At 43.8% G+C, this 18,472-nt stretch overlaps 1 protein-coding gene across 4 annotated transcripts in view; it reads right to left on the reverse strand.

Moving 5' to 3' along the window:
• Positions 1-16,726, reverse strand: part of PTPRM (protein tyrosine phosphatase receptor type M) — a 773,614-nt gene extending 756,888 nt beyond the window's left edge. For 2 of the 4 annotated variants that reach the window (XM_045527891.1, XM_045527890.1), the window contains exon 1: positions 15,628-16,102. In XM_045527891.1, coding sequence (XP_045383847.1) covers positions 15,628-15,700 — 73 coding nt within the window. In that variant the 5' untranslated portion in view covers positions 15,701-16,102. Of the gene's footprint in view, positions 1-15,627 lie in introns of all 4 variants that reach the window. The other 2 variants (XM_045527889.1, XM_045527892.1) reach the window with 2 other exon arrangements.
• Between the last annotated feature and the right edge of the window lie 1,746 nt (positions 16,727-18,472).

The raw sequence follows: 18,472 nt of genomic DNA on the forward strand, positions 1-18,472 counted from the left end.
TTAGTTTAAATCCTTCAAATACAGATCTACATGTTTTCTTTACCTTTGTCAAGCCTCAAAAGACAATGCAATTTGTTCTAAAAAAAAGTAATTAATGGCAGTCTCCTAAGGCCGGCCCACCTCCACTTGCAGTGAAAGGTCTTAAAATAGATTATTGCGGAACTCAGTGGCCTTTCCCCCGAGATCACTAAGGCACACAGAGGAGAGATTTACAAAGGATTTTACACCTTTCACCTTAATCAGATATTCAGATAGAAAATATAAGAAATTACAAATATACAATTCTACCTAGAGGATTTGAAACCACTGAGAAGACAACATTCTTCCCTTCCCTGCTCGTGAAAAACATGAATAATTCTTTAGTAAATTAATTTCATTCGAGTTTCTAAGAAGCTAAGTACTTTTCCTTCTAATTTACTATTTCAGAGGCTGTAAAATAGCAAGTACATTGCATTTCTGGGCTGCACTAATTTTACAATTGTTTTTAACATCAAAATGAGAAATTATACCAAACACTTAAACTGTATTTGAAAATTACAACATATGCTTTGGGCCCAAGAGGCAGGGACAAGAAAAAAGGCTTTGGGCTCAAGAGGCCAGAGGGAAAGGAGCACTTTGGGATATAAATCAGTTGTACCCACTGTCTATGGGACATCCTGAAATGTGTTGGGCCCTCAGTTCCACAAACCCTAAAATACCAGCGCTGCCATTTCACCTCATAGGATTGCTTTGGAGAGTAAATAAGCGATAGGTAAAGAACCCAGCACCTAGGTGGCATGCCACTGTCATATTTCTTTTTCCCTTGCTTCCTGGAAACCAGAAGAGATAGCAAATTTATGAATCAGGATCACAAATGGAAGAAAAAATGGGGCTGAGGAAAACCATACCCTTTGGGGTTTGCAGACATAAAGAACAAATACAAGGCAAGGACTCAGGGTTGTTCTGCAGTCACAGGGCTCCAACAGTAACAGCAGCTATCCTAGACTGGGCACTGTGTTTTCCACGGAATGACCAAGGAGGCAGATACCCTCCCCTTTTCGCAGATGAAGAAATGGCCTGGAGAGGTGACATGACTCTCACAGCCGGTGAATGCCACAGCTAGGATGAGACCTCAGGTTGAATCAGGCTATCATCACCTTCAGAACACACCCAGAGACAGAAGGGTTTGGAAAAGTCATATTATTTGATCTCTGAAGCAAACCCATTAATCAGTATGCCATTGATTGACCCTATTTGTAGATAAGGAACAGAGTTCACTGAGGTTAATAACGTCCCCCTACAGATGACAGTATGTGACAAGGGTAGCCCTTGAATGCAAGTCTTTCAACCCCAAATTCCTTTTTCTTATGCTGCCAGTGATTTCCCAACTGTTCTCCAAAGCAAAGGTGCCTTGGGTCAGATGCGCTGTGTCCTAGCAGGCCCACGTGCGGGGCCCAAACCTTCACCTCTCCTTGTATCTGCACTCTTCACCATGTGGCCCTGCAGCCCCACATACCAAGGAGTGAGGTCTGTTTCCCCACCCTTGGTTCTATGCTGGCCTTGTGCCTGGCTTTGGCCAGAAGCACAGGTGAAAGTGATGACCTGCCCTTCCTAGGCATCAGCAGAGAGGCCTGGGTGCACTTCTGCTCTCTTTGGACACTGCCGGCTGGAGAATGAAAGACCACATAAGGGAGAGTCCACTCATCCCGGCTGAGGCTATCCTAGACCAGCCTACAGCCAGCCAACCCCAAAATTTCAAGAGAGCCCAGCCAAGATCAGCTGAGTAGAGACATATACACAAAGCACCCTAAGCCCGGCTTAGATCAGCAGAGCCATCCATGAAACATGAAGAATAGTAAATGGTGGTTGTTTTAAGCCATTAAGTTTGGAGGTGGTTTGTTAAACAGCAATAGCTAACCAATATATCTTGTCTCCCAGTTTGGAGAGCCTTTGTTTTTTTAATTTGTATACACAAAATTTGGTTTAACTGAAAGATTTTTATGCATTTCTACTTATGTAAAATTTTGCTTAATGAAAAGACTTTGATGCTTTAATAGATAAATTTGAGAACTACTAAACTAATCATAACCTCCACACCATCTTCCCACTTTTGTGTTCTTCACCTTTAGTGAGCTATGAATATATCATTAAGAAATAAAAGAAACACACACACAAAAGCTGCATTTGGAACACTGATTCAAATGCTGAGATTTGAAACTCATTTATTTTCTGCCACCACCACCTAGTCCCAAAAAGATTTAATGCTTGTATAACAATACATAAAATACAGCAATGTAAATTAAAAGGAGGTGAGAAAAGTGAAGAAGAGACTAAGAATCAGGCCAGCAAAAGGACTCAGAAACAAGGATCCACTGCACAGAAGGCTGCTCTGGGCGTTTCACTGCTTTTTGCCCAGGTACTATCCACTCTTCAACAGGTAACAGAACCTATTTTTTCTTGGAGCCCAAACACAGGAGTGATTTGTACCACTGAGGAAGAGAATCTTTCTTTCCACTGGGCTTGGAGCCAGAGGGATTGAGCCTGTAAGTCCTTAGAAACATCACATATAAAAGATGCTTAGATAGGAAGCTTGTCATCCCGACAACCATGTGGAGCCCCCAGAACCAGCCACGCCCACCTTTGGCCTTCTCTGTTACAAAAGCCAACAAGTTTCCTGTTTAATGTAGACCAGCTTTAACTGAGGTTTCCTGCTCAATAAAAAAGTTTTAACTACTACAGAACTTGCATTTGAATCTGGCTTTTTAGCAGCCAACAAAGAGAGGGAAACTTTGATGGGTTATATAATTCACAAGGTCCACGAGAAGAAACTAAGTGCACAGAAGAATCACACTTTTTTCCTGTAACTAAGGCCCAGAAAGGAATCTCCCCAGGTCACCATACAGATTTTATAGCATGTAATACAACATCACTCAATATCTTTCTAACAGACACAACACTACATTTGAAATGCTTTTTCTTAAAACACACTTCAATACAGGTGGAGAGCATTAAAACAAAGCATAAATCAGGCAGAGGCAACTGTATGTGTGTATTGGGAGGGAGATACAACATGATGCACAGTCCCTATGCTCAGACGACCTGGCTGGGTTAGCAGTGAAGACTTTACTTCCTAAAGTCTCCATTGATTCTCACAGCCAGGCTTCTATTAGCTAATGGGCAGCACTAAGTTTGAGAGTATCATACTCTCTCAGCACAGTACCTAGCACATAGTGCTCAATATATGGTTATCACTTACTACTACCAATGCTAAGCCCCTGAAATAAGGCTTATCTATGTTGTCAATATTTAAGCAGAAAATCACAGACCTTAACAGTCTAGTTGGTGCAGAGCCTTTGGTGGCCCCCGTGAATGGTAGCTACACTCTCAAGTACAAAGGGAAAAAGTGAACTTCTCTTATGCTAAGTGCATATCTTAGCAGACAAAGCCTACGGCAAATCTGCAAAGCATCTAAAATCCATCAGACAGCCCTTTAATGCCCACTTCCTATTAGCAAGCAACCTCATTGCTATATTGAGCACTGTCTCAGATGGGACCCAATGGTCTAGACACTTCTCCCATGCTCACCCATCAAAAAAGTGACCCAGTGATCCAGGTACCATTGTCTTATACCAGTGCTATCTGACAAACTAATCTGAACTAAGATGTAAGTAGATGACTATCCTCAGACTTGTTAAGTTGACTGGAGATACCTTATAGATCCTTGAATCAAATGTCATTTTACAGATGAGAAATCTGAATCTAAGGATGTCAATTTATCGAGGTAACAGCTAGAGATGTCATATTTGAGATAAGTTAATGAGCCACCTCTCCCAGAGACTACATTTTGACAAGCACCTTTCTTCCTTGGCCACAGTGACATGCTAGCAGAAATTCCAAGTGATTTAACAAAATAGTATGTCCATTTTAAGGTTTGTGAGACTTTTAAGAACCACTACAATCAAAATGCCAAGCTTTTGCCCCATGCTTATGAGACTCCTAAGACAAATTATTCTACAGTGTCCATATGCTTGAATGAACTCAGAGTAAAAGAATAAGTGGTAGAAAATAATTCTCCCAAAATACTTCGCAGATCATCTTGTCTCATGATCTTCCCTGAATGAGTCATTTCAAAATGAAGCTCAAATCTGCAAATTTAGAGATCTGAAATCATCTGTGTTTTGATTACTCTGAAATGTCTTTATTTTTTCACTATATGCTAAAAAGTTCCAGAGTGATGTCACATTTACTAGAGTTTACCAAGTTGGAAGATGGGTACGAAGCAGATGAGTTTGTATAAAATGGTTTGTTTCAGAACTTATATTCTCTTCAGACACAGAAAGCTTCTGCTTCATAAAAGAAATGCTCTCTGGTCAATTATGGCTTGGTATGTAAAAATTCACATAGTGATCCTCAGATGCTTTCTTAACACTGGTCAGAGACGATGTGATAAATTCTGTACAAGGGCAGGGTCTCTGAGTCACTGTTACTCTCCTTCCAGTAGCTCTTTAATGAGCATCAAAGTCATCTGAGGTGTTCCTTTACAATTTCTGTGGCCCCACTCTGGCTATTCTGATTTAATAGGTCTGTGAGAGCCAAGAACCTGCATTTTCAGCAAGAGATTCAGGTGACCCCAATGCAGGCATCCAACACTGGCTCCCCAGCATTGAGTAGTGCTGGCTTCTCATGGCGCCAATTCAGAGGCAATCACTTTGCTAATTTCAGGGGGCTTTTTTCTTTTCAAACATATTGGCCGTATGTTTATAACATACATACATATACAAGCATATATACATACTTACATGTCACTTATACAGTCTCCTGGCACCACAACTATCAAAGCCTCAGACCCAGAAAGGGAATGTGTTAACTTTGAATCATGAAATTGTCAATATGCAACCCTTTTTGACTTACAAAAACAGAGTCCATACACTTTCACCTATAACGTGCATGGAAGATAACAGAACACACTGATGGATCCCTTCTTCTCTTGACCATTACGCACACATTAGGCCCTGTCACCTCCAGAGACCCCCTAACATCACACCATGGGTTCTCCAATGTAGTCTTTACAAGAATCCTGCAAGGTATTTTTTCCAGAAAAGACTGAGGATCAGTAAAATGAAATATTAATAATATGCCCGAGGCCACAGGCTATTCAGAGGTGGAAACAGAATTCAAAGTCAGGAAGACCTGATCTGACCAGAGGCTTCTGTCCACACCTCAGGGACCCTGTGGCTGACATTACTGCCTTAAATCCCCACGGCCCCCTGTCCCTCTGCCTGGGGAGGCTGCACTCCAAACCTATGAGGATGCTCAAACCAGTTGCCTGCCGAGGGCCCTGCCCACTGGGCAGTGCTAGAAAGAAGAGGGGAGGCTCTTTAAAAAGCCACACAATGGGATGAAAACAGTGGTGCACACAGAGACTAGGGAAGCCCCGCAGCACACACAGAACACAATGCCAAGGGCTACCAATACCCTGGCTCGTTGTGGAAATTTCACACCACATTCGGTGGCCAAAACAGCAGAAGTTGAGGACGTAGGAAACATAGTTTATGAGATTGCCATCGAAGTAGCCTCTTTTTATTATGTTTTATCACTTGAGAGTATACCACACTGAATGAAAAAGGAACGAGAGCATGCCTGCTATAATGAAGATGAGCCTGATGTTATCATGACGCAGCCCGAACTCTGTGTAGGTATAATTAGTTTCATTCTATATCAGAAATAAAAGGCAGCAGAGATAATATATATTACTCCCTGTCGTGGAACCTTCCTACTGGTGATACCATGGTTCATTTAATATACCAGTGACTAAATCAAATCCCCCTAGAGTCATGATAAATCTACCCCACAGTAAATTTCATTTTTTAGTGATCAGTAGTACATCAAAATTCTACTTTATAACAATAACTGATTTATAAAATTTTATTATACATGATAAAACTGTAGGCTTATATTATACATTTAATTAACAAAAGGTAACACTTTTTCCTTTAAAGTTAGCAACTGAATCTCTATGCACTTATAAATTGCTAATGGCACCAGGCTCTAAACCACACAGTCTGGTTCTATTGTTTAAGGTTATTCGAAATGCTTAAAAAAGTCAAACTTGATAGGAAGGAAAAACAAAACAAAACAGAAAAAAAAAACAGAAAGCATAAGTAATTTGATTTTCTCTTCTCCTAGGGAAATGCATTCAATATTTGTTGAGTGACTACTATGTGCTAAAACTATTCAGTAACTTGGTTTTATACATTATCAGTATTTAAAAGGAATGGTTTAAAGTACTTTATAATTGTATGTCTAGATAGAATATGACACTGAGTCAATTTCAAGCATGTTGTTATTACAAGATGTAAAGTACCTCAAGCTCCTCAAACAGAGAAGAAAGATCAAATAGTATTTACCAGAAACAGATTGATTGTTTCCATCAAAAACAGATTACAGGCAGTGCCCAAGTTACAGACAACCCAACTAGTGGTGTTCCGTACTTATGAACAGGCTACCAAGGCTCCCCACAGGATAATTTATAATTAAATAATTAATAATTCGGGAACTAGTTTCTTCTGCACACTTATAAACAAACCCACATGGCGTAAGCAGTTTGTTGGTGCAGCATCTTTCCACTAGTAACTAGTCTCAGATAAACAGCTCATAGAAACACAAAAACACAAAGAATCAGAAGATCCACAGCCAAGAAAGTTTACGACAAAAGAATCAGCCGAAGCCTTTCATCTCACTCAAGCAGGATTTGCTAAGCTTGAGGAGCAAGATCCTCATAGTGAGCAGTTTACAAAGGTTTACTCTGTGTAGTTGAGAACATCACCTGCTACCGTTTAGGGTGGAAATCCTAGTAGGTGCTCACGGTGTGGATGGAGAAAGATTTGTCATGCAGAGATTAGGATACATGTAAAAGTTAAAAGTTTATTTTAATTTCTTAGAGGGGAGAGAGTGATAGAATGGAAGAGGGAGGGGAAGGTGGGGGAGTGGCATCCCAAAGAAAGAGACGGGGGTACCAGCAGTGAGGCCAAGTGGCTTGCTGATTTTATGGGGACAAAGAGGAAAAAAAATAGTGATGGCTGTCAGTTGATAACAAAAGTGGCAGCAGTATGTCAAAGTCCAAGAGTCGGTTTCCGCGCTTTTCCTTGGAGATGGGGATTATTATCACAGGAGATGTGCCTGTCCCCTGGAGATACGGTTGAGGCTATAGCTCATTCTCCTGCTGTTCACTCAGGAACTCTGTAGAAGCAGATTCTTAAAAAACAATTCTGAAGGAGAGAGATTTACATCTCTTCTCTGTCTATTCAGCTCTTTTCAGAAGTTGTGCAAAACAGAACTCCTGCAGGGTACCTGTTAGTGAGAGAACTCATGGGCCTGCTCTTTAACTGTCACTGGGGAAATTGTGGGATTAGGTATTTTCCTGTTATTTTCACAAGGCCACCCCTGTCAGCTACAAGCCCATGTATGATGAAAAAACTAAAAACGCTGTGCAAAAAAGCCTAGATACCTTTTTCAAGAAAAGCTCCCCTCCTCCAGCAACAGAATCAAATCCTGACTCTCTAGCACCCACTCCATCCTCTCCAGCACCATCTCTATCATCTTCTGATGAACGTTAGCTACGTTCCTGCCTCAAAAATGCCACTTCCAGTAAGCAAGGCATTGACACAACACTAGGTGAATGTTAACCCTTAATATTCTTTTTCAAAATTTCTCCTATCTCCTACCTCAATTTTTGTATGAATTTGCTTTTATGTTCTGTTTGTTTGAATTAAAAGAAAGAACACCATAGTTTCTGTAACTTATTATTATAACATAGGATTATTACTATTATTACAGCAATACACTGTATTACCATGTGAGCCCATTATAGTATTATTATCATTTATACGCTGTTCATTAGGGATCTGAGTTACATACAAATCCAACCTAAAGACGTTCTCGGGAATGTATCTCGTCTACAACCCTGGGACAGTCTGCATACAAAAAACAGATCATTCAATCCCTTTTCACCAGTCATAAGCCCACCTGTGAATCTATGTTAACTCCACAGCTGAAAGCAGGAGAGAAGTAATGGGGCTTCTGACTTCTACAGTAACCCAAACTAATTCTTTCCATTGTATGCAGTAAGTCTGCTTTTGACATATTGAATAGGAAAGAGATTAAGATGAATATTCACCCATCCGAAAACAAACTTATGCCCTATAAGCTTTTATGCTTTGCAGCCCATAAAAAGTAAATGCTTTGCTTCTGCTTAGGCTGTTGCATGTTGAAATAAAGCATTCTGTTAAACAGTGGCCTTTTCCTCCACGGTAGATTTTAAAACCTTCTGAGTTTTGACAAGTCTGACTCCTCCACTGTCATTCATCTCTCCTCTGTGTCCTACAGCCATCACTCTTTTAGTCCTCCAGGTCATTTCCTACCCCCATAACCCCCAGTTTCCAAGGTAAGCCACGCAGCCTTCTTTAATCAGATCCTCCACCCTCCTGTGACCTCGAACCCAGGGCCTAATACCCGTGCTTTGTATAAAAAGTTTTTAATGGCTCATCAGTCTTCTGAGTTTTAAACAGGAAAAGTGACTGAATCGGATTTGCATGCAAATTTTAATGACTTCTTGAATTATATACCTAAACCCTCAACTTTGTAGAAGTAATCTCTTACAGATGTAAGCAAAGTATAGACAAGCCACTCCCTAAAAATATTACACACCTACACAGAGCCATCCACTCCACTGCTTTTATAGTCTACTACAAGAAAGCCCCCAAGGTTAACATTAACTCTTAGTTGGCAAATATATACTACTTCTTCCAGTTTCATTGCTACACATATACTAGCAGCAACATACCACACAGCAGAAAAGTAAGATTATCATAGACAGTCTAAAGTTGTCTTTGGGTCAATGCTGAATTATAAGATAAACTATATCTAGCACAAGTGGAACTACAACTTACATTAAAGAATTTAATTTTACAATAAAGTTTTAGAGATACACATACAAGCGGATAAAAATCCACTAACTATGATGCCTTTCTTTATAGCTGTAAGCGAATCAAGTCCAGGAAGCCTTCCTCGGGTAAGACCGGGCCTTTCCTGGCTCAGGCAGGTGGGTTTAGGGATGTAGCTACACCTAGTGATCAGCTGCGGATCGCAGCGGGAGGAACAGGCAGCAGGAGGCCAGCCAGCTTCCTAGAAGCACTCCTCAGCTGATTCCCAGAAAGGCTGGTTGACAACGTGTTCAAATAAATCTGTCAAATGGCATCACCATTACCTTTACTTACCTGGAGTGTTAAATGACAGAGATGCCATGATTGTCTTTGGGGGCTAAGAAAAAAAATTAGGCTCTATTTTAGGATACACAATTACTTTAAATAGATGTCTAATGAAAATCTTTATTTTATATTGAGTTTATTTCCAAAGTCAAAATTTCCCCTTTTTCTTTCCAGTTTAGATTTTGAAACTTTTACTAGATTAACAACTTTTCAAAGTATGGTTAACTATATCTTCCTTATCTTTGCTCATTTCCACCCCACAAAGTGGCCTTATAAACAGTAAATCCTCAATATTTACTTGAATTACATATTTTAATAAGCATTATTTTAATGAGCACATTGGGCTACATGCTTATTACAACAAGTCAACAATTATCTTCTATGTGAAATATCAACCCAGGGTAATTTCCAATGCCTAACCATTACAGCAAAATTTAATTAAAATGTTACATTGTGGTAAGTAAAATTATAGAAAACTTTTTTCACTTGAGTTTAACCAGTGGCTGGATCCAGTATCGTCCCCAGATAAGACTTTCATTTGAAGTACCACACTGGTGCTCAGAGAGTCACAGCACAATCACGGCACCGTGTTCACAGCTTCCACCGTGTTAATCAAGAGGCTAGAAACTGAATGAACGTGCCTTGTATTTCTACCCCCAGTTCTGTTTCAGCTCTTGTCCATGGAGGCTGACAATGCAGGATGAGGATCCCAGTTCTTCTGGAGCAGTGGTTTGAATTTGTGGCACACCAAAATCCCGCAGAGGACTTGTCACACAGATCGCTAAGTTCCATCCCCAGTTTCTGACTCAGGACCAAGAGTCTGCATGTTTAAAAACTTCCAGAGTAAAGCAGATGCTGCCAGCCCAAGGACAACACTTCAAAAACTCCTCTTTTAGGACAATGTTTCTCCAAAGGGTAGCTGGAAACCACCTGGGAATGCTGTGGGCCTCTCCTCCACCGACCTTCGACATCAAAATCACCATGGCTGGACCCTAGGAAGCAGCATTTAGGAGGAGAACACCAAGTGATCCTTGTGCACACTAAGTTTTGAGAAGCACAAGTTTAAATGTAGCTCATGTCAACACCTGCCCAATATCCCAGGCCCTCCCCAGAGCTACCTAAAATCCCTGAGGGGTAAGATGTCACCATGATCTACCTGCACAATTGTCACTCTTGATGGCCTTCCCTCAACTTTCCATATTTCCCACCTTATCCACAGAGGGCGTAAAGCAGCAACCCTCCCCCGCTAGGATATCCAGAGCTTGCCATGCCCCACGCCTAAGCACAACCCTTTTCTTCTCATCCTGTTTCCTTTCTCTCTCACTCCCAGCCCCTTAATTATGCCCTGCCCTTGCCAGCCACACCACCAGTAGGAGGGAAAGGGTGGGGGGGACTACAGACTAAGAAGCTTGGTGACTAAATCCTTCCTTCTCCCCACCCATGCAGCCCAACTTAGTTTTCTCTGCTGGGTTTTTCTGAGCTACAGTGTAAACTCAGGCTTTCTGATGACTAAACTGAAAACCACCCCAGTATTTTAGGAACCAGAGAGAAGCTGCATCCTCTTATAATGGAAGGCTTGTAATATATTTTGTATCTTTTTTAAATATTTCATTTGTGAGCTTGAAAGACTTCCCACACTTATAAAATAAGCCTACTAACATGTAGTATGTTGTATTTATAGATAGTAAGCACACTAAAATGTGAAATTGTCTGTGGGAAAGTTGGTTTTCAAAGAGAGGAATCTTAGAATTAAAGTAAAATGCATGGTGATACCACCCTTAAGAAAAATGTTACGCTGTTGAAAAAGCATATAACTCATTAAAATTCTTGACCCCCAAATGAAAACTATGTCTTAGGATATTTAAATAATAATACATGCTTATTCTTGAAAACTTAATGAAATCTAAAACAAAAATTTAAAGGAAAAATACCTAATCTAAAACATAGTTCCTTTACCAAAATAGATATACTGTATAGAGCCTCAATTCCTAGAATGTATTCAATAGTTAGGCAGCTATGAAAATTTAAACAAAGCCACTAATTTTATAGAATTGTCACAGAAATACTTAAATTCTAAAACCAATTTTTCACAAATGTAAAGGCTATGCTTCATTCATATAGGGTTTATATAATCTAAAGATAATTCAAATCACTTGTTTGTTAAGGAAAGTTGATTTAGAATTACTCAAATTATATATACAACCTTATCCATATATCACTATATGTCAGTAGCTTCTTTTCTGAAAAAATCTGTAAAATAACCTTTTGAAAATATGAGAAACTAAAACCTATAATTTTCTTGATCAGAACAATTTATTATGCTCAAGCAATTCTTTACATACACATAACACTAGGAATGTTATAGTAATTTCTTGGCATATTTCTTTCATGCTTAGTGATTTAAATTTGAAGTATTTTCTTCATATCTATTATCAATACAGTGAAAGCACCATGAAAAATGGAAAATGCTATAACTATAATTATCTGAAAAAGAAAAAGTAAATCTAACTGATAAACAAATATATTCCCTTTCTTTATAAAGGGTACTTTAAAAGTGTGTATTTTTGACTTATAGAAGAATAGCAAAAACAGTAGAAAGAGTTCAAGTACACCCTTCACCCAGCTTCCCCTAATGTTAACATCTTACATAAGCAGAGTAGAATTACCAAAACTAAGAAATTAACATTGTTATGACAATATTAACTACACACTTTTTCAAATTTCAGCAGTTTTCCCACAAACATCCTAAAAAATTTTTTTAAAAAAATTTCTTCACAAGAATCCCAAATTCACAGGGTTACATTAAGGTTTAATGTATTCCAAATACTCCTGTAGTTGAAACAAAGGGCCAACTCTGTATTTCTATTTCTGCAAACCAAAGCTTACTTAACAGAATATAACATATCAGAATGACTGTAATGTAGAACTAAACACTTCACTGTATAATATATGTTACAACTCAGCTTTTAAGAAATTGGGTCAGGCCGAGTGCGGTGGCTCACGCCTGTAATCCTAGCCCTCTGGGAGGCCGAGGTGGGTGGATCGCTCAAGGTCAGGAGTTCGAGACCAGCCTGAACGAGACCCTGTCTCTACTAAAAATAGAAATAAATTATCTGGACAACTAAAAATATATATAGAAAAAATTAGCCGGGCATGGTGGTACATGCCTATTGTCCCAGCTACTCGGGAGGCTGAGGCAGGAGGATCGCTTAAGCCCAGGAGTTTGAGGTTGCTGTGAGCTAGGCTGACGCCACGGCACTCACTCTAGCCCGGGCAACAAAGTGAGACTCTGTCTCAGAAAAAAAAAAAAAAAAAAATTGGGTCAAAGAGGAATGACTTGCCAACTCTTTGGTTTCTCACCCTGGAAAAGAGATTTTCAAGCAAAAATAAAATGACTTAACATTCTTCCTCATATCTTACTTATGTACCTTCTTATCGAAGTTATTTTTAGTGAACATTAAAAAGCCTAGAAGACAGAAAGTGAAACTCCACTATTTTGCCTAACAATTTAGAAACTGTAAAGATGAAAAACAATTTTTTTAATGAAATGGTCACAGTAAATAAAGTCCTCATGGGCCAAAATCCTAATTCTTTTCTCCTCCAGTTAAGTTTAGCACTCTATTTCTGATACTTGCTAACCAAATTATGTGTAGTCCCACCTCCAGAAATGATTAACAATCTTAATTCCAAACCCATTCCAAAAGAGGACAGGAGAGTACTGCAGAAGGGGAATAGCACAGTGTCTTCCATATAAATCTTAGTTACACAAAAAACCTCCTCTGATTACAGAAACCCTCATGATTTACTCCGTTGGGTGGCCTACAGAGAACCTGGCCTAGAAAACGCAAGCCAAGACCTCACTTTTAACAATCATTCCTCTCCCTCCCTTTCCTATAAGTCGGTTCACACACAATTGGAATGTTTGAAATGATCAGAATTCACAGTAGTAATTTATTCAACAAATAGTGAGTGCCTATTAGGTCTAAGGCTCTACATTAAGTGTATTTTGAGGAATCAAGAAGGAAAAAAAATGACTTTGGCCTCAAGCATCTTACAATCTAGCACCTCTACCTCTAAAATTTATTCCCAAGGCAGGTGAAAAGCAGTCAATTATTACAATTTCTGGTAGACTCTTAAAAAGAATTAAATGTCAGTGTCATTCCTAGCATCAGAACTAATTTTCCCAACATACCAAAAAAAAAAAAACCCTGAGTTTTACAAGGCATTAAGTGCTTCGCACACCCGTACTACCTAAAATGCAAGGTGGAGAGAAAAAAATGTAACAAAGTGCAACATATCTGATCCTTGCACACATGAAATTTGCCAAATTCAAACTTTTAAAATTTCAACATTTTTAAGCAATCACTTGGATACTGCCCTTCATTTCCCCTTTACCCACTAACATACCAGGATAATGCTTTTTTTCTTAAAAAAGAAAACATACTTCAGTTAATGGTATCATAACTCAAATAGAAAGACATATTTCCTACAAAAGAAAAATTATGCTAAATTTTAGTAAACGTTGGTTTGACTGACCATTTAAATCAGCCTTAACAAGGACATGGGTCAGTACTACTGAGGCTGAAATCGTTTTTTAGTGATAAGGGACTCATGGTTTAAATATTTGTTCCCACCTGCCTTGCACACAATTTAAAAATCCATCCAAACAATATTTAACACAGCTTAACTTTAAACCAATCCAAGGAGGAAGTTTTTATGGGTCTTAATAAAGAGAAAACCATCACTAAGACCCTCATACTTGGCTTCTAATACTAATGAGTTACAAGGCTCTCAAACTGGTGAATGCTACTCTATTTTTCACTAATAAGAACGCAGGCCAAAATCTGCATCAATTTTATATCAGAAAGCAGTGCATCATTATGTTAAACCTTCTGGAACACACGTAATTACCAGTCGGTTAAGGAAATATTAAACTTGGGGAAAGGGTATTTCTCTACTGAAGTTGATGGTTCGAGTTTCAAAGCACAGAACAATCAGAATAACTAACAGCTCCACTCCATCCCTGAGGCCAACCGTGGTCAAGGGTCCTGCAGATCAGCAACACACAAGACACACCCTCTGTGCCCTCTGTGTGTACAGAGGACCAACAGCCAATAGTCCTTAACTCCAAGAAAATAAAAATTTGTTTCCACATCCCAGGGGGCCAAACGTCTTTAATGTTTAATATGTGCTCTTTACTATTAATGTCTCCTTTATCAAATAAAAAACATTGTTTAAAAAAAAAAAAAAACTTACTCATTCCTCCCGAATAAACATAGGAACCTATTTGGCAAACCAAGTTTAGAACCAAATAGCAAGATTTTTTAATTAAAAGAAAAAGATGAAAGCCCACCGTCACCAACGTATGTGGACCTTAATGAAACTAACACAAGAAAGAAGCTGTGCAAAGGTGCCAGCATTTGCCACCCATCCACGTGTGTCCTCCAGGTAATGAAGGAGATCCCGGAGGTAAACCCGGTGACACCGTGCTGGGTTCGGCCCATGCCTGACCCCCGACTCCGCTCCCCACAGCCCCTGCCGAGCGCGGGCAGGTACACGCGCGCACACTCGCACTGGCTCACTCACACTGCCCGTCCCCCTCCTTCCCACCTGGGACCCCGACAGCCAGGCTGGGTTAACAAGTTGCCGCCGGCCGCGCCGCTCCGCTAGGGGGCGGAGAGTGGGGAAGGGGACCCCGCGGGGCGCAGGGCCGCGGCGGCCCCGGGCCCGTGGGCCGGCCCGGTCTCTCCGTGGCCGCCGACTCCTCCCGCTGGGACCGCCGAGGAACGTCCGCCTGGCCTCTCCGGACACGCCGTGCGGCCGTGGGGACCTCCGAGGTCGCCCGCTGCGCCGGGCAGGGGGCAGCAGGGAGGGCAGGGCACCGGGAGATCGCCACCGCCGGAGCTGCCGCCAGGTCCTGGCGATCGCTGCGGGCACAGCCGAATACCGGCGGCCTCGACCTGGCCGTTGATCGGGGTCGGAGGGGACCGTGCAGCGCCTACGCCCGGCGGCTGCAGCCAAGAACTTCAGGCAAACTTTTCTGTTCCTTTTGAAACCGGCCAGGGACTTGGGAGCAGCAGCTGCCCAACCCCGAGCACAAGCCCAGGCCGCGGAGGGACAGGGGCCGCGGTGGGGGGTCCCCGCTGAGGGGCCCTCCCGCGAGGCCCGTCCGCTCCGCCGGCCCGAGTACTCAGCACCTGCCTCCCCTCCGGCCCCTTGCCCAGCGCCCGGCTCGGCTGACGGGCAGGCGCGGTGTCTGGCCCGCCGCGCCCCCCGCCTGGCCCCGACGCCCGCCTCGGGCTCTCCTACCCAGGAGCTGCCGGCGTCCCGGACGCCCTGCTCCTGCCCTATCGCCCTGGGGCGGCAGAGACTGCCCGCTTACCTGAAAACGTCTCGCCAGCTGCAGTTAGCAAAAGTCCGGCCAAAGTCGCCAGGCAAGTCCCAAGTCCCCTCATGGTGCTGAGTGTGCGCCGGGCCGCTCCCCGGCGGCGGCGGGTGGGCGCGCGAGGGCAGAGTGGGGACGGGAGCTTTGGTTTCAAGGCAGTGAGGAAGAAGGGGAAACGGCGCAGCACTGACCCAAGCCCCAAAGTGCCAACAGTTGCAGAAGTCCGAACTCCGGCGGCTCTCGGGGCGCGGGGACAGGGTTCTTGGTCCTCCTCCCCGGCCCCTGGCCCCACTCGGCGTTTGGCGCCGCTGCGAGAGGGAGCGGAGGGCGCGCCCGCGGAGCCAAAATCCTCCCTCGGTTCCGGCGGCTGAGCCCGCCGCCGCTTGCCTTCCCCTGCCCGGGCCCCGAGCCGCTGGCCGTGGCGGTGGCCGCGGCCGCGCGCGTCCAGCCCGCCGCCTCTCCACAGGCAGCCCCGAGCCCAGCCCCGGGCGGCGGCCTGCCTTTGGCCGAGCCCGCGCCGGCTGCGCGCGGGGCTCTTGCTCCCCGACTGACTGGCGGTGCCCTGCAGGCCGGCTGAAGGGAGCGCCCACGTCACGGCCGCCCGGCGCCGCCGCGGCCCGCTAGAGGGCGTGAGCGCCCGCGCCCCGCCAGCCCGTGCCCCGGCGCTCGGCCGCCGGCGCCCCCAGGAGCTTGGTTGGGGGCGGCCCCGCGGCCACCGCCACCGCCGCCGCCGCCGCGGGTGCAGGCGTCCGCCGCGCGGGGATGAGCGGCCACACGGGTTGCCAGCCTCCCCCCTCCTCGGCCCGGCCGCGTCTTCTATTTTGGTGGCTGGCTTGGGGGAGGGTGACTGTGGAAGGGGTTGCGCCTTAGCCAGAAGTTTGTCCCGGGTCACGAGCCGAGAGTAGTTTGTGAGAGCAGCGGGGCGGGACCAGCGGCCTAGGGCCAGGCGGCTCCGTGACCGCCGCCCGGCGCCTGACGGCAGTGTCACCGAGCAGGGCCAGCTGCACCCAGAGTCACACGGCCCGCGCTCCCCAGCGGCTGAGGGAAAAGCGAGCGAGGCTGTCGCGGAGGCTCCGAAGGGCTGCGGGCTTCCCTGCGCCGCGGGCGGAGCGAAGTTGGCGGGCGCCCGGAGATGGAGCGGGAGCCGGGAGCGCGACACCGGCCGAGCGCGGGCTGGCCCCGCGGGGCAGGCGCGCCGCTGTCCCCGAGCCCCGGAGCCTCCGGCACGCGGAAAGCGGGCATGCTTGTGCCGCTTCATCTTGCCTCTGTGCCCCGCGTGGGCCCGGAGCGAGCCGAGGGCAGCGCACGGAAGGCGACGGTCGCACCAGAACCAGGGTTTGGACACAACCCGTCATTTCTGTATTTGGTGCAAAGGGCTGGGAAACGGAAGAAGGAGAAGTGAGAAGTGCGTCAAATAAAATAATGCCTTGAAATATTTTAATTTACTATTTGAGGTCTGAAATAACTATGTTATAAAGTGAATTAAAAAAACTTAAAAGTGCTTCAGTAAAAAGTAAATTTTTAAAAAATTTTAAGTTTAAATATTTTTTTACATCATCTTTCCATCTCCCTGGGAATAAGCACATTGAGCTGGCACCAACCAGACAGCTGTAGGCTCCTGGCCTAGCTAACTGAAGACAATAGAAGGCTGGGGAAGAGGTTAAATTAGAAACCAAACCAACTGAGTAACAGGGTGTTCTAGCAATAATACCGCCCCCTAAGAAGGCAAATCCATGATGCAACGGTGCCCCGGAGCTCTCCTGCACACCTTCCACCAGAGGGGTCCTCTGCTCAGCTCTTCAGTGCTTTATAATGCTTATGAAGACCTAAGAAATAAGTTGATTCCGTGCCCATTGTGACCCTGCCTCCAGGTGAGCCCAGAACCAACAGACAAACTTTACAGCTGTCATCTTCCCAGGGCAAATTTGGGGACTAGTGGACTTTGCTTTTGATGTAGCAACCAATACCCTCTCTCTCTTCAGGAACTCCACTTATTAGATCCTTATTAGACCTGCTGTTTAAAAGTCTATATTAATCATTTACTTCTTAATATGACCTTATATCATCATGTTACTTCTCCCAATTATGTACTTGTTGAGCCTTATCTTTAATTGCAAAATGAAAATTTGAAGTCTCAGAGAGGAAGGGGAGCCTCATCCTTCAAAAGGATCAACAGGTGAGGACGGTCCAGTGTACAACCTGAGCTTTCCACTTTGATGAAATTGTGCACTATACAGAGCTCAAATTTGTGGCTTTTTTTAAATGGCAGTAGGCTTGCCAATGGAGCTTTTATGCTAGTGGAAGTATTGAGTAGGAAGATAACGAGATAAAAGTCAGTTAGTCACTTTTCTTCTGAGTAATTTCTTTAATTGGGTGAAGAAGTTAAGATTAGGTAGGATTTCATTTGCAAAAAATATTAATTCTTTAGGCAAGTATACATTAAGGCTATACCATATGTCAGGCACTGTGCTAAGTGCTGGCAGTTGTCTTAGGCTGGGCTCCCTCAGAAACAGATCTTGAGGTTAGGATTTAAGTAAAAGTGGTTTTGAATTGGAAAAGTGATCCCAGGAAGCACTGCAAAGAGAGTGAGAAAGCGAGACAGAGAGAAGGAAAAGACGTTGTGTTAATATAGGGTGTATTCATGAGCAGGTTACCATCGCTCATGTGGCACTCCCTTAGGGCTAGAACACCCAGGGATGAGGAAATGTGGAAGGCTAAGGCTGTCGGGGTGGGGGGTCTGCACTTCTGGCCTGCCACTGTGGCAGTGGAGCAAATACCCTGTGGTTACTGCAACTGCTGCTGCCGCAAGACTACCACCCCCGCCTCCCAACCTATAGATACC

Source organism: Lemur catta, chromosome 16 (genome assembly GCF_020740605.2).
Source record: "Lemur catta isolate mLemCat1 chromosome 16, mLemCat1.pri, whole genome shotgun sequence".
Lineage (NCBI taxonomy): Eukaryota > Metazoa > Chordata > Mammalia > Primates > Lemuridae > Lemur > Lemur catta.